General features: G+C 50.0%; 2 protein-coding genes across 4 annotated transcripts; one reads left to right on the top strand and one right to left on the bottom strand.

Annotated features, from left to right (window-relative positions):
- Positions 1–1,642: 1,642 nt before the first annotated feature.
- On the bottom strand, positions 1,643–10,391 carry PRPF4 (pre-mRNA splicing tri-snRNP complex factor PRPF4). 3 transcript variants are annotated; one of them, XM_074923555.1, is made up of 14 exons: positions 10,365–10,391; positions 8,886–9,063; positions 8,491–8,677; positions 8,175–8,262; positions 7,339–7,418; positions 6,991–7,084; positions 5,983–6,077; positions 5,623–5,681; positions 4,868–4,991; positions 3,605–3,694; positions 3,187–3,309; positions 2,937–3,044; positions 2,108–2,226; positions 1,643–1,932 (listed from the first exon to the last, which is right to left on the bottom strand). In XM_074923555.1, exons 1-14 carry the CDS (start codon positions 10,389–10,391, stop codon positions 1,739–1,741), a joined length of 1,566 nt encoding a protein of 521 aa, XP_074779656.1. In that variant the 3' UTR covers positions 1,643–1,738. The 3 variants fall into 3 exon arrangements, with proteins under 3 accessions (XP_074779656.1, XP_074779657.1, XP_074779655.1); XM_074923556.1 differs by lacking the exon at positions 10,365–10,391 and adding an exon at positions 10,176–10,202; XM_074923554.1 differs by lacking the exon at positions 10,365–10,391 and adding an exon at positions 9,803–9,926.
- Positions 10,059–10,977, top strand: CDC26 (cell division cycle 26). Its single transcript, XM_074923559.1, has 2 exons — positions 10,059–10,236; positions 10,324–10,977. The coding sequence occupies exons 1-2, from the start codon at positions 10,156–10,158 to the stop codon at positions 10,504–10,506; spliced, it is 264 nt and encodes an 87-aa protein (XP_074779660.1). The 5' UTR covers positions 10,059–10,155; the 3' UTR covers positions 10,507–10,977.
- The last annotated feature ends 1,836 nt before the right edge of the window (positions 10,978–12,813 follow it).

Genomic DNA, 12,813 nt, shown 5'->3' with positions numbered 1-12,813 from the left:
GATTTCTGTGCAGAAGGGGCTGTTGGGCGTTGGAATGGGCTGCCCAGGGCAGGGGGGGAGTCCCTGGGATCCCTGGAGGGGTTGAAGAGTCGGGCTGAGCCAGCGCTGAGGGATCTGGGGGAGTTGGGAACGGTCAGGGTGAGGTTCATGGTTGGACTGGAGGAGCTTCAAGGGCTTTTCCAACCCGATGATTCTGTAAGCCAACGGGCAGAGCTGAAAGGCTCCAGGCATGGGCGAGGGAATGCTCAGCCTCCTTCCCCTGGCTCCCACTGAGCAGAACCAGACAGAAACCCACACTGGAACTTACACCCCAGGCACAACGCAAGCGTAAACACAGAACTGGTGTCAAAAATTTCATCCTAAGCCAGAGAGAAATGTGTGAGCCTGCTGGGCCAGGATTGTCCTGTGAGTGGCAACCTGGTGAGAAACACCCCAGGGGGGCTTGTCCTGGCCCACATTCCCTTCAGCCGGCAGCGCCCGAGGGTCAGGAACCAGCCTGAGCGCACAGAGCCGGGACCAGGGCTCCTCTGAGGGGACTGCAGTTCAGTATTTTTTGTTAGTTGCTGGGCTAAGATTTTCCCTGGGAGTAAAGAAGAGCCAGCACCCAGCACGCGGCAGATCCCACCATGCGAGGTGAGAGGAGAAAGCCCACACTTTGCCAGAAGAAAAGTAGCTTGCGAGCGGGTTTGGGGTTTATTTCTTAGAACACAATCTCCAAGGGCACTGCAGGTGCTGAGAACAGAACTGTGTTCACGCTCCCAGGGCACAGACAGCTGCTCTCCAGCTGACAATGGGGAGATGGATCAGTCGTCTCTTCTCCTGAAGGTTTCTTACAGCAGCAGGCAGAAATCAAACTACATGCTGTGAAGTACCTGTAATCTCTCCCTTCTTCAGTCAGACCCAGAGGTCAAAACATGTTTTGATTTTCCAGAACACATTTGCAAAACCTCAAAGAATAAAAAACAAATAAGAAGAAAGCTCCCCACAATGTAAGTGAGAACAAGACAACCCTACCCTGAAACAGCCTTCTTTGTATTATCCCAGGTGAGACAGCAAAAACTTAACCAGGACATGCCTGCACAGATTTGAAACACCCAGTTCATGAGCACCCAAGGAGCTGGACACGATATGGTTCATGGAAAAGAAAAATTTGCCTGGCCTTTAACATCGACTGTGAGTGAATACAAAGGGGATGCAGACCGCCACATCCAGAGACAACCTTTGCAGAGGTGGGAAAGTTACAGTTCTATAACTCTTTACAGCTAGTTTTTCTGTCATTAAACACAAATCCAGTTTGAAACCCCTGACTCCTACCAAAGGCTCCTGGAAAATGGAAGGCAAGAAGGGTATGACCAGAGGCTGAACAACATATCATGCCTGAGGTGCTGTGTGCCTTCCTACAAATCTATCAAACAGACTGGAGAAAACCTGTGAGCCTAACTTGGAAGGGAAGGTGGAAGCAGGGGGTCATCTCCAAATTACAGCCAAAAGCAGTATCTGCAGTATAAAAACAAAGTCCTAAAATGTGGAAAAACATCACCCGAGATGTGACTTCTGCCAAGCCCTGGCAAACGCAGATGCTTCAAAACCACCTCCACCCCAGGCCAGTGACTGCAGCTGCTGCCAGGCATGATGCAATAGGCAATTCCTTTTTTTTGCCTCTTTAATATAAAAAATAGCAAGTCTTAGTTGAAAGCTGTTAACGTCTCCGTTCCAGTTCAGCAGCAGCACCTCTGGGCTACTCCGCTGTCCACAACTTGAAGGTTCTGTCGTAGGAGCAGGTGGCTATCAGCTGGCCGTCCAGGGAGATGTCCAGTCCCATCACCTTGCCCTCGTGACCAGCCAGCGTCTTCAGAGGCGACCAGCCGGGGTGAGTCCAGATCTTTGCGGTGTTGTCGTAAGCGCCCGTGAGCAGGAAGTTACCGTGATTGGCTGCAGCAGAGGAGGAGAAAAGGGAGAAGTGAGATCTGCAAGTAAAAACATGACAAATCTCTGCTAACTGGTACAGGCCTCCTTGACCTGAAGATGTGTTTTTGAATTGCCCCATCCCCTGCCACCTCGGTGCAGGGGAGGCAAGGATAAGGAATATCAGACGGGAGGTACTTACGTTCAAATTTCACCCCGGTCACCAGGTTCTGATGGGCAGGAATGGTGTAGATGCACTTCCTCTGGCGGAGGTCCCACACCTTGCAAGTGTTGTCACCACTGCCAGTTGCAACGTGGTATCTGTCAAAGAGCAGAGTGAAAGGGCTCAAATCAATAAATTTCTGATTAAGACTAAACTGTGATGCATGAAAGTTTTGTTTGTGTTTGTTTCCCAAGGGCTGCTCAACTGTTTTCCCTGGCAAAGTAAAACACTCCCTGCATAACTCACTGATAGCAGCCTCAAAGCCTTCAATGGGCACTTGGGCAAACTAAGATAAGGGGAAATCGAAGAAAAGGACAGAGAGATACCATCTAGGGAGGATATACCACCTAGGGAGGATGATCTCTCCAGGGAGGATGATCTCCATGATTTAGGAAGAACTGACATCTGGACTTTACTTACAGCACATGCTCTGCAAAGAGTGGACACCATGAAAAAGACAACGTACTTGTTCCCTCGACCACTCACCTTATTTCTACTGCCATGCTCAGACTATGTAAATGAATACTGGGAACTCATTATCATAAGACACCCTTTTCCAGGAAATCTAATGAATATGTATGATTTGTGTGTATGTAAACTGATGTCCCTTGCTAGTTCTTGGGAGCCCTCATGGTGGAGAATCCCCAGGGCAACTCCAGCGCTGCTAATAAAGAATACCTGCTTAACAGTTAGTTCTATTGGATTCTGACTGTTGAGTGAATTTCTTTTGTTTCAGGAGGAAGAACCTGCTGTGAGCTGGGGTTTGTACTCCAAGCTTCCAACTAAGCCATGCAAGTTCTCTGCTTACCCATTTGGCGAGAAGTTAACGCCGTAGATCTCCTTCAGGTGCCCTTCTAGAAACATGATACAGCGTCCTGTGCGCAAGTCCCACACCCGGCCAAAAGCATCCAGCCCACTAGGAAGAGAGAAGCCGAGCGTTACCCACCAGAGGCTTCAGTGACTGCCAGAGCATGCTCAGCCTCTCCAGCAGAAACTGCTGGTCAGCAACAAAGCCTTGATCATATTCCACATTCGGTCCTGACGCAAAGCAAACTCACCCCGTGCCAGCGAGAGACCCATCCGTGTGAAAGGCGATGTCATAGACCCCTTTGCTGTGCCCCTCCTGATGGAGGATTTCTTCCTGAGCTTCCAAGTCCCACAAGCGCCACGAGTGATCATAGCTGTAAAAACAAAGCATTTGTTCAACTAAATGTATCTCCAGAGAGAATAACAGGATATTTCACTAACTCTGTGGGCGTTTTATTTCCAACTGGAGACCAACAGAGTCTCACAGAAGCGGCAGAGAAAGGAATCACCATGGCGCGCTGTTATTTACACTAAAACAGCACGGCTGTTGCCAGGAATGGCCAATCCTTGTCCATGCTGGGCTCCTCTGCAGGCAAGCAGTGGCCCCCCTGGGCTACCAGCAAGACAGCTAATAGCAACAGCTTACAGCAAATAACCACATCTCCATACCAGGTAGTACCCAGGAACCTCCCAGAGGGGTGCCACATCACACGTGCCACTCTCATGCTGTGTCCTTCAATATCTGCCACCGGTTCATCACTGCAAAACACAAACAAAAAGCTGGTCAGAGGTGGCTGGCTCTAGCCAGGCCTTTGTAAACATGATGGTCACAGCAAAAGATCTGCTAATTAAATGCAAGCCAGGCAGGAGCATCAGAGTTTTAACTAATGACTCTGAATTCTGCCTTTTGTTCACACAGATAAAGCTCTAAGTGAAACCCCTCTACCCACACTCAAGTTGCTTCTGAAGTTCTTCTGGGATAATTATTATTCCTGAAAATTAACAAGACCCTCATCATTAGCGCTTTGAAAGTGCAGAAGCAAAACACAGACTACCTGAGTTGCAGGGAGTTTTACTGTGACTACACAGAACACAGCCTGAACTACAGCAAATCCTGCTATTCTGAAGAATTGCAGGGAGGCGGGGTAGAGTGAATATTTATTCTCCCAGAACTACAGGCAGCAGCAGCCTTCAGCAGAAGACCAGAACAACATTTAGTTTCTTTCTAGCAGGCTACCTAAAGAGACACGGTCACATGAGACTAATAAACAACCTGTCCCTTTGCACAGGTAAGCTTCTGCCATTAGAAATTATGACTTTCAGGTAAGGATAAACAACTGAGGATCTCGGAGCTGCCTGCCTCTTCCTGAGGTGCACTGCAGGGCTCCACTTTTCAAGCACAGCCGATGCTAGGGCTCGGTATCTACACTGTTCTCTTCTTCACCAGCTTGAGGGAGGTGCTGTGCATCTTCCAAACCCACACTGTGCAATGAGCCACTTGTTTTCATGACAGGCTGAACTGTTTGTGCATGGTCATGCCGTTGATTAGTCCCTCTCTGAATAGTGGTGCTTTCCAATAACTCAAAAAGTTCATTTCTTAATATCCAACAGGGGAAATTTTCTCCTAAAATAAAGGTTAGAATGAAACAATCTCCAAATCTTCCATCCATCACCCAAATCAGTTTACCAATGCCCAGCAGCAATTCTGACTTGACTTTTTTCAGACAATTTCCCCTCACCTTGATTCCCCTAATCAGGGTGATCTCTTTTCCTGCTGAAGAAGGTGGCACATACTGAGGCCAGGAATTGCACTGGTATAACTACAAAAAAAGGTTATATTTGCAGGAGGATGGTAAATGTCCAGAATTTGTAACACAAAATAAACCCCAGAACAACAATGCTACAGCTGTGCACGTCTGGTATCATTCTGACCTTTCAAGGCTCCAGAGTTTGACAGACCCATCAGCCGCACAGGAGGCCAGGTTAACATCCTTCTTGTCTAGGGAGACAGTGGCTTTGGGATGAAAGACTATTGCTCCTACATTGGTGTTATGTCCTTAAGAGAAAGGAAAAATCAAAATTCGTAATCTGCCATGTGATCTTGGCTAATTCTTCAGAAAAGCATCATTCCTTAGTTACTAAATAGTCAGGTACCAGTGAACACTTTCACTGTGTACTCCCATGCTGGGTGGAGTTGCTTTGTAAGTACCAGACCAGTCCTGCAAACACCTAAACTGCACTTCTAGTAGCATCCACCTAAGAGTATCAAACGCCAACGTTTGTAACCCTCAGAATGTCATGGAAATTCAACATGCGAAGCAAGAGATTTGTCTTCACATTTGTAGTTAAAGTCGTGACCACTGTTCAAAGAATCTCACTGCTGTTAAGTGATTTGGCCAAAAATGCTGATAGTTGGCTCAAAATAACTCAAACCAGGTTTTGAAACAGAACAAAACACCATTCAGAAACAGAAACAGCAAACTCAGGTCTTAGGTCTAAGAGAAAGGCCAGGACTTCCCCTTGATTATCTGACACATGCCCATGCTCCACAAGCATGACTGATGCTCTGAGAATAAAATCTGCCCAAAGAACACCACGTTTTGAGTCACAATAATTCAGATATGGGAACTCAACCCAGAGAGGAACAAAAGAACCAAGCAAAGAGTCTCAGTGAAAGTCACTTCTACCTCGTAAAGTGTGAACAAGGTTGCAGTCAGGCACAGACCAGAGCTTGCACAATCCACTCCTGTTGAAGACAAGAAATAGGTATCAGTGTAGACAGGAACGTCAGAGAACTGACCAAACCACCCTGGGGGGTTCTGCAACGGCTAAAATACCAACACACTTTGGGCAAGCAACCATAGGAACTAATTGACTCACAGTGCAATCTCTGCTAAGCTCTACAACAAAATGAAGAGGGAGTTCAGAGCAGAAAGAAAAAGCATTTCTGAACTCTCATGATTCACAAGCCTCCAGTAACATCCTTCTCCTTCACTCCTGCTGTGCTCTCCTAGCCCCTAAAGCAAGTGCTGTAAAAGAAAACTTACCAGCAGGCAGTAGCGAGGAGTTTGGAATTGGGGCTGAAGTGGCAGTAGGAGAGTGGGCGATCATCTCCAATCTGACTGCAGAAGTTATTCAAGGACTGTAACCAAACACAAAGAAAACAATAAATGAGTAAAGTAAAACCGCCTAGAGAAAGCCACAGCCAAAGACTGAGGTGAAGGAGGCAAATGTATGCAGGAGGAGGCAGAGGCCTTTGGAAAGACACTTCTGAAGGGAGCAGCTGCCTCCAAGCCACTCCAGGTCCAAGGAGGAGGGTCACAGAGCCAGCCTGACCCACATAAGGTAGCACGGCCCTAGGGCACAACTTAGCCATAAATGTGCCACCCGTGGTACTCACCACCAATAACCCCGCAGGCCTGCTTTGCAACCACAGTTTGACAGAGAACTCACTGTAGTTTTGGCCTCTTTCCACAACTCATCCAATGAATACAACCAGACACACTAGGGCAGGCGGTGCGGTACACTTAGGGGAGAAGCAAATCCTCTGTCAGGGAATGCCTCTGCGTATAAAAGGACTGGAGTGGCAGCACACTCTGTGCTTGAGCCACTCTGTTCAGTTAAGCTGGTAATCTGACTTAACATGCTCAAAAACGGCATCTCTGAATCACCTAAAACATGTCTTGAATTACTGTGTTTGTTCTTATTTCCCTTGGTTTTATGCACTAGTGACTGTGGTACAGAAAGAGGAAAGTGAGCAGTTCCTTCCTAGCCAGGTAAACCTGTGACAAAGCCAGGAATAAATTCCTTTAGCTTTCCAGGCAAGGCATTGTGGGGACAACCAAAGTACACCTCTCCAAATCACTGAAGAAAGAGTTAGAACATGCATACCACCGAGAAAGAGACAAAAAGCAGAGCGTTCCAACAGGTGACAGGCACAGCACAGAGAACTATGTGCACATGGGCATCACCCCCAGGCAGCTGATCTTTCTCATTTCTTCAGAAACCAGCAAGAAAAGTTTTAAACACAGCAGCTGGGCAACTGCCAAACCTACTCGCAGGGATTTGTGCAGCTCCTGTCTCTGCGATGTCCTGGTTGCCTCTGGGATCTCTTTGAGCAGCCGGGCTTCTTCTAGTCGCTTCACTGCCCTGTGAAAAGCAAAGGTGGAGTAACAAGCCCCTACATTTTCCCTGCTCAGCTGCTGGAAACAGGCCTTCCCCCACACTGAGTTAATGCTAGCATCAGTCTGAGAACTCAAACTCTGAGCTCACCAGACCTGCCTACCAGCATGTGTTCCCCATTCCTTTGATCTCAAATTTCCTGCACTACTCACAGCAGGATTAGCAGCTAGATTTTACAAAAGGTTGCATCTCCTTCCTTCCTTTGTGCTGTTTTTTCTTACCTGGGGAGTGAGTAGTTAGCAAGCCACAGCCTCGCTGTTTTCAGACTGCGTGGTCCTTCATGATACCAGGTTTGTTGATACTGTGAGAAAAAGAACAAAACTGAAGAAGCAGCTGATGTGATACTGCTCTTCCATTCAGTTACCTTAGATGACCTCCTCTTAGTATGTAAGTACCACCACACCATCTGCTCTTAAATTTTACCATGTTAAGGTCTCTTTCTAAGGGCATTTTGCATAACTGTAAGCCCTAGAAAAAGGGATTAAGAGAGACAAGTCAAACTCTCTGCCCTACAGATCAAATCCTGATGTGCTGTCATTTCACTCAAGAACATTTTTATTCATTTTTACTTAATGACATACAGCTCCCTCCTTCCCTACACATCACCCAGTAAGAAGAAACCCCAGATTTGCAGCAACTGTCCTTATTTCTTACAGTGACCCTCAAAAATAATAAGAAAAAAATGGATTCAGAAAGAATGAAAGGCAGAAACAGATGCAGTAGCAGGAACATATTTTTTTCTTCCCAAGTATGAAGACAAGCAACAATAAAGGAGTTGCTACAGTAACAGTCCAAATGTCTGATCTCCTGTTTTATATGCTGTACACAGCATGGAATTTGACCTGCAGTACAAGCCAGACTTAACGCTCCTGACTTAGGTAACACATTGCTACAGTTTTGCTAAAATGGGCAACACAGAGGAGCGTGAAGGGATGACATAAGAATCCACAGGCTGACCAAAAGCAAGAGTCCTGGACATAGTAGAGACAAAGTAAAGTATCCCAAAGGGTATCATACAGATCTCCCTCAGCACTGAGAGAACAAGAGAGACTATTACCTCTTCTTTGGATTTTTTAGACCTGTCATCATCTTTCCTGGTCTTTTTTAATGCGTCTGTGCCAACCACCGAAAGGATATTTCTTAATCTGGAAAGAAACATATTAAATTGTATTCACTCAGTGAATTCTCAGCTAACCTGACAAATAATCAGTGTCTGCCATTTTTCCTTCCTCAGCATTCTTGCTGAATTGTAATGAAGCATTACTGACTGGCAGCACTCACCGCACCCCAGCTACAAGGAAAACATCAGGAATTTGACAGACAGAGAAAAGCTGAGTGTTCCCTGTTTGCAACACTCAGGGCAGGCACAGCACCTCTCCCTCCTTTCTGCAGGACCTTCTCCAAAGAGCGTGATGGGCTCCCCAAGGGCTCGCAAACAGGCTTTCACTTCGGAGTCGTCAGTGGAGACGTTGATCTGCCGGGCTCTCTTCCTGCGCTCAAACTCAGCCAGCACTTCCGCCTGTCGCTCGCTCATGTGGTCTTCGAGATCAAAGACCTCACCTGGACAAAACCCAAACCAGTCAGATTGAAAACAACAATTGGACAAGAGCTTCCTCTCAAACAGGATGATCCAAACAAAGAAACAACAGCCCAGGCAACGCTTTCGCCTGTTTTACTTTAAATTACGCTCAAAAATGATCAGAGACTTTTGAAAGTGTCACATTCCAGAGTGAGACTGGAAAAAAAAAAGGTAGTTAAACATTCTCACCGCTGCTTATGTTGATGTTGCCAGCCTCGATCGCAGCTTTCATCCCCTCTTTTCCCAGCAGCCCCGATTCTCCTTTTGCCAGACGCTCCCTTTCTTTTTCTTCCAAACTGCCATAAAAGATGGGGGCTCTCTTGGGTGGAGGAGCATCGCTTTCTTCTGCAGGCTTGCTCTTTGTGGCCTGGAAGGTAAAGGCAGAATTTTATGTGTTTTGGCTAAAAAGGAGACAACATACAGCTCAGCATTGCAAGAAAGCAATACTCTGCTAGAGAAAGTTTCTACACACATCATGAAGCGACCCTAAAATTGTATGTGAGGTGTTAATTTTGGACAATAAGGCTATGCCCCAGATGCAAAGATCAAAAGTAAAGTGCCACATTAAATAACTTGATTAAATTAGACTGTGTTCTGGTTTTATTATCTGCTTGGATCCCATTTTTAAGGCTCTGGGATTTTGGGTTTTTGGTGTTGGGTTTTTTTTAAATTCAGAGTATGAAACTTTTCCTCATCTTACTGAACGAGCCCCAGAAAAGGCACGAGGGATGCCGACTTCCAGCTCTCGATGCCCTCACTGGAAAGCAGAGGGAGATGGAAGTGAGCAGCTCCTCCCTCCCAGGAGAGGAGCTTTACGACAAACTTTCCAAGAAAAATGAAAAGATTCTGTAAAAACACGTGAAAACACGTAAGCGGCCCGGTCGCGGCCCCTTGAATAGTTCCAGTGTCATCGACGGCATGGGGGGGGCTCCCCGCACCGGGGCTTCCCGCCACTGCAAACCCCACACGTCCGAAAGCAAACGCGCGCCCCGGGTCGGCCCGCGGCCTCTCCCCACAGCTGCGGGTCCGCGGCGCGGTACCACCCCCTGCGGGTAACGGGCCCGGAGCCGCCGCCGCCGCCGCCGCCGCCGCCGCCAGACACCCACCTCCGCAGGCGCAGGAGCCCGCACGGCGGGCCGAGCGCCACCGCGCGCCGCCGGTGCCCGCACGGAGGCCATAGCGACGGCAGACCGAAAGCCAAGCCAAGCCGCAAACGCGCCGCGCACGGGCTCCGCCGCCTCAAAACCGCTTCCGGGGGGCGCGGGGCACGCCGGGAGGCGCGGCGGGAAGCGCGGGGCACGCCGGGAGGCGCGGCGCCCGTCAGCGGCAGGAGGCGCGAGGCACGCCGGGAGGCGTGTCCCGGGCGCGGGGCACGCCGGGAGGCGCGGCCCATGCCCGCAGGCGCGGCCCGGGCGCGCTGGGCCCTCGCCGCCGGCGGCAGAGGTGGAGCGGCGGCGCGATGCTGCGGCGGAAGCCGACGCGTCTGGAGCTGAAGCTGGACGACATCGAGGAGTTCGAGAGCGTCCGGAAGGACCTGGAGGTGCGAACGGGGCCGGCCGCAGCCGCCCCCGGGGGGCCTGTCTGCTGCCGCCCGGGAGCGCCCTGACGTGGCCCCTTTGCCCCGCAGAGCCGCAAGAAGCAGCGGGAGGACGCGGAGGTGGTGGCGGCCGGCGAGGAGGCGGCGGCGGCGGCCATCGCGCTGGGCGCCGACCATAAGAGCCGAGAGCAGATCATCAATGACCGCATCGGCTACAAGCCGCAGCCCAAGGCCGGCGGCCGCGCTGCCCACTTCGGCACCTTCGAGTTCTAGCGGCGGGGGCGGCGCGGGGCCCCCGGCTGAGCGGGACAGGGCGCCCTAGGAGCCACCAGCGCCCTAGGAGCCACCAGCCCCCCGCGCCAGCCGGGGGGGGGCCCGAGGCTGGGGCACGGGCCTCTCCCCCCTCCTTTTTGTTGTTTGTTTTTGTTGGGTTTTTTAAGTTTGGTTAACACGCCCGTGAACACCCCATGGCCAAGTGTTTTGTTTTAAATAAATATGTCTTTTTTTAAAAAAATATCACACAAGCTGCTTTAAATAGCTGTGGAGACCACGCAGGCAGGGATGGAAGCACCAAGACCACAGTGTTTCCTTCGCCTGTGTGTATCTTGATACAGCTAGGAGGTGAAACGCTGCTGCTGCAGAAGGATCTTCTGGGGATCTTTTGATTTAGTAAACTTAAATGGAGCCAATGGAATGTGTTCATTTCAACCTTTAACCCTGAAAGTTGGTGACATCACTAAGGAGAAGGTACTGGGCAGTGTCTGATGATAAGCGTTTGACAAGCCTGTGTGAATAAAGGTAGCGGGTGTCACAACTCCAGGTGCAACTGGCAATCCTTCCTCCAGATGCTGCTTTGTCCTTTTCCCGAGAGGCCTGGAGAGAAGCCCCATGTCTGATAAAATCACCTTGTCCCAGATGTTTCACAAGGATGGCTGCACAGCCACGGGATGAGGATGGGGCCCTTAGCAGGGCAAACTTGGATGCAGTAGAACATACTGGGCATGTGGTCAGGGAACAATATCCTGTATTTTCTGATTAAGCAGTTTTTCCTTTACACTTACCCATTTCACTTCCCTTCAGCCCTGGGGAACACGTCACCCCAGCTGCACTGATTTGTCACCCTGAGATGGGACATTTACGTAGCGACGTTTGTGCTTAGATCAAAGGTCACCAACTATTTCCTTATAGATGGTGTCAGGTAAAAAGCAGAGTTGGATTGATTTCTGACAGAGTAACCTGCAGATATCTGGATTTACAACATCGGCTGCCTGGGCATGTAATGAAAGGTGAGATAATGCAGAGCCCCAAAAGGGAGGAGTCTAGGAGCAGGCAGGTGACCTGAAGGAAGCAAGTTACACAAGCTGAAGCAGCTTGTTGGTGTTTAAGAAACTGCTCCCTCCAGCCCGGGGAAGGAGGCAGGGTGGGTGCCAGCAGCCCTGGGGCCTGCACCAGGACTCCCGTAGGGAATTCCTGGACGGGACTGAAGGTTCTCTCTGCTCCTGGCTGGGACTGTTTTGTACCATCTTCCAGCACAGCAACCAGTTACATTTTCCAGTGCCTCAAGCAGTGCTCCAGACTGGAGTTGTTAACTTCGTGCTTCATGTGTGCATCATATTTCAGGCCAGGCTGGAGAAACATACAGAACTTCCATTTCTGTGCAGAAGGGGCTGTTGGGCGTTGGAATGGGCTGCCCAGGGCAGGGGGGGAGTCCCCGGGATCCCTGGAGGGGTTGAAGAGTCGGGCTGAGCCAGCGCTGAGGGATCTGGGGGAGTTGGGAACGGTCAGGGTGAGGTTCATGGTTGGACTGGAGGAGCTGCAAGGGCTTTTCCAACCCAGATGATTCTGGGATTCTGTGAACATAAAACTTTTTGAACTGCCCATCAGCCAGGACAGAGCCACAGTCTGGCCCAGAGCAGAGCTGCTTTAGCAGTCTACCACCACATAAAATTATCAGGGATCACTCTGCTATTCCCAGCATGCCCCAGGTCTGACCGGGAAACATTCTGGGATATTCCAGGCGTCCTTCGGTTGTACAGGGGAAGAAAAACCCAGCCAGCCCCTCATTTCTTGTGTATGGCTGAATACAGTCTAGAGTAGAACTCTGGGAGGCAGCGTTCCTTGCTGCACAGAGACACCTTCCATGCACCGAGGGGGCTCATTATCACTGCTCCCTCGGTGGGGGAAAACGGATCTGGGAGGCACCAGTTCCTCTTTCCGTCTCGGCTTTCCCACACTCAGCAAAGTGTAACTGGACTGACACAAACGGCGACTCGTCCATCACTTCCCACATTCCTCTTCCCTCAGCTTTAGGGCTTGTTGGAGGCTGGGGCGGGCCCAGAGGATGCAGCTCCTCACGCCCATCCCCACCACCCAAAGATGGACGCTCGGCCCCTGCTGCTCACTCCCATGTCACAGCAGGCACCGAAGAGTCCTGCCAGAGACAAGGGCTGGGGAAGGCCAGGCTGGAGCTGCCCGGCTGCAGGGCCTATTGCTAATAAAAACGGGCACTTCCTCTTGGGGTGACTTTCTGAATGCTGCAGGAAGAGCTGCCAGCCACCACTTCAGTTTCCAAAACACACA

Source organism: Athene noctua, chromosome 20 (genome assembly GCF_965140245.1).
Source record: "Athene noctua chromosome 20, bAthNoc1.hap1.1, whole genome shotgun sequence".
NCBI classification, from domain to species: domain Eukaryota; kingdom Metazoa; phylum Chordata; class Aves; order Strigiformes; family Strigidae; genus Athene; species Athene noctua.
The sequence above is the reverse complement of the archived record's forward strand: the minus strand, read 5'-3'. Positions and strand labels throughout refer to the sequence as shown.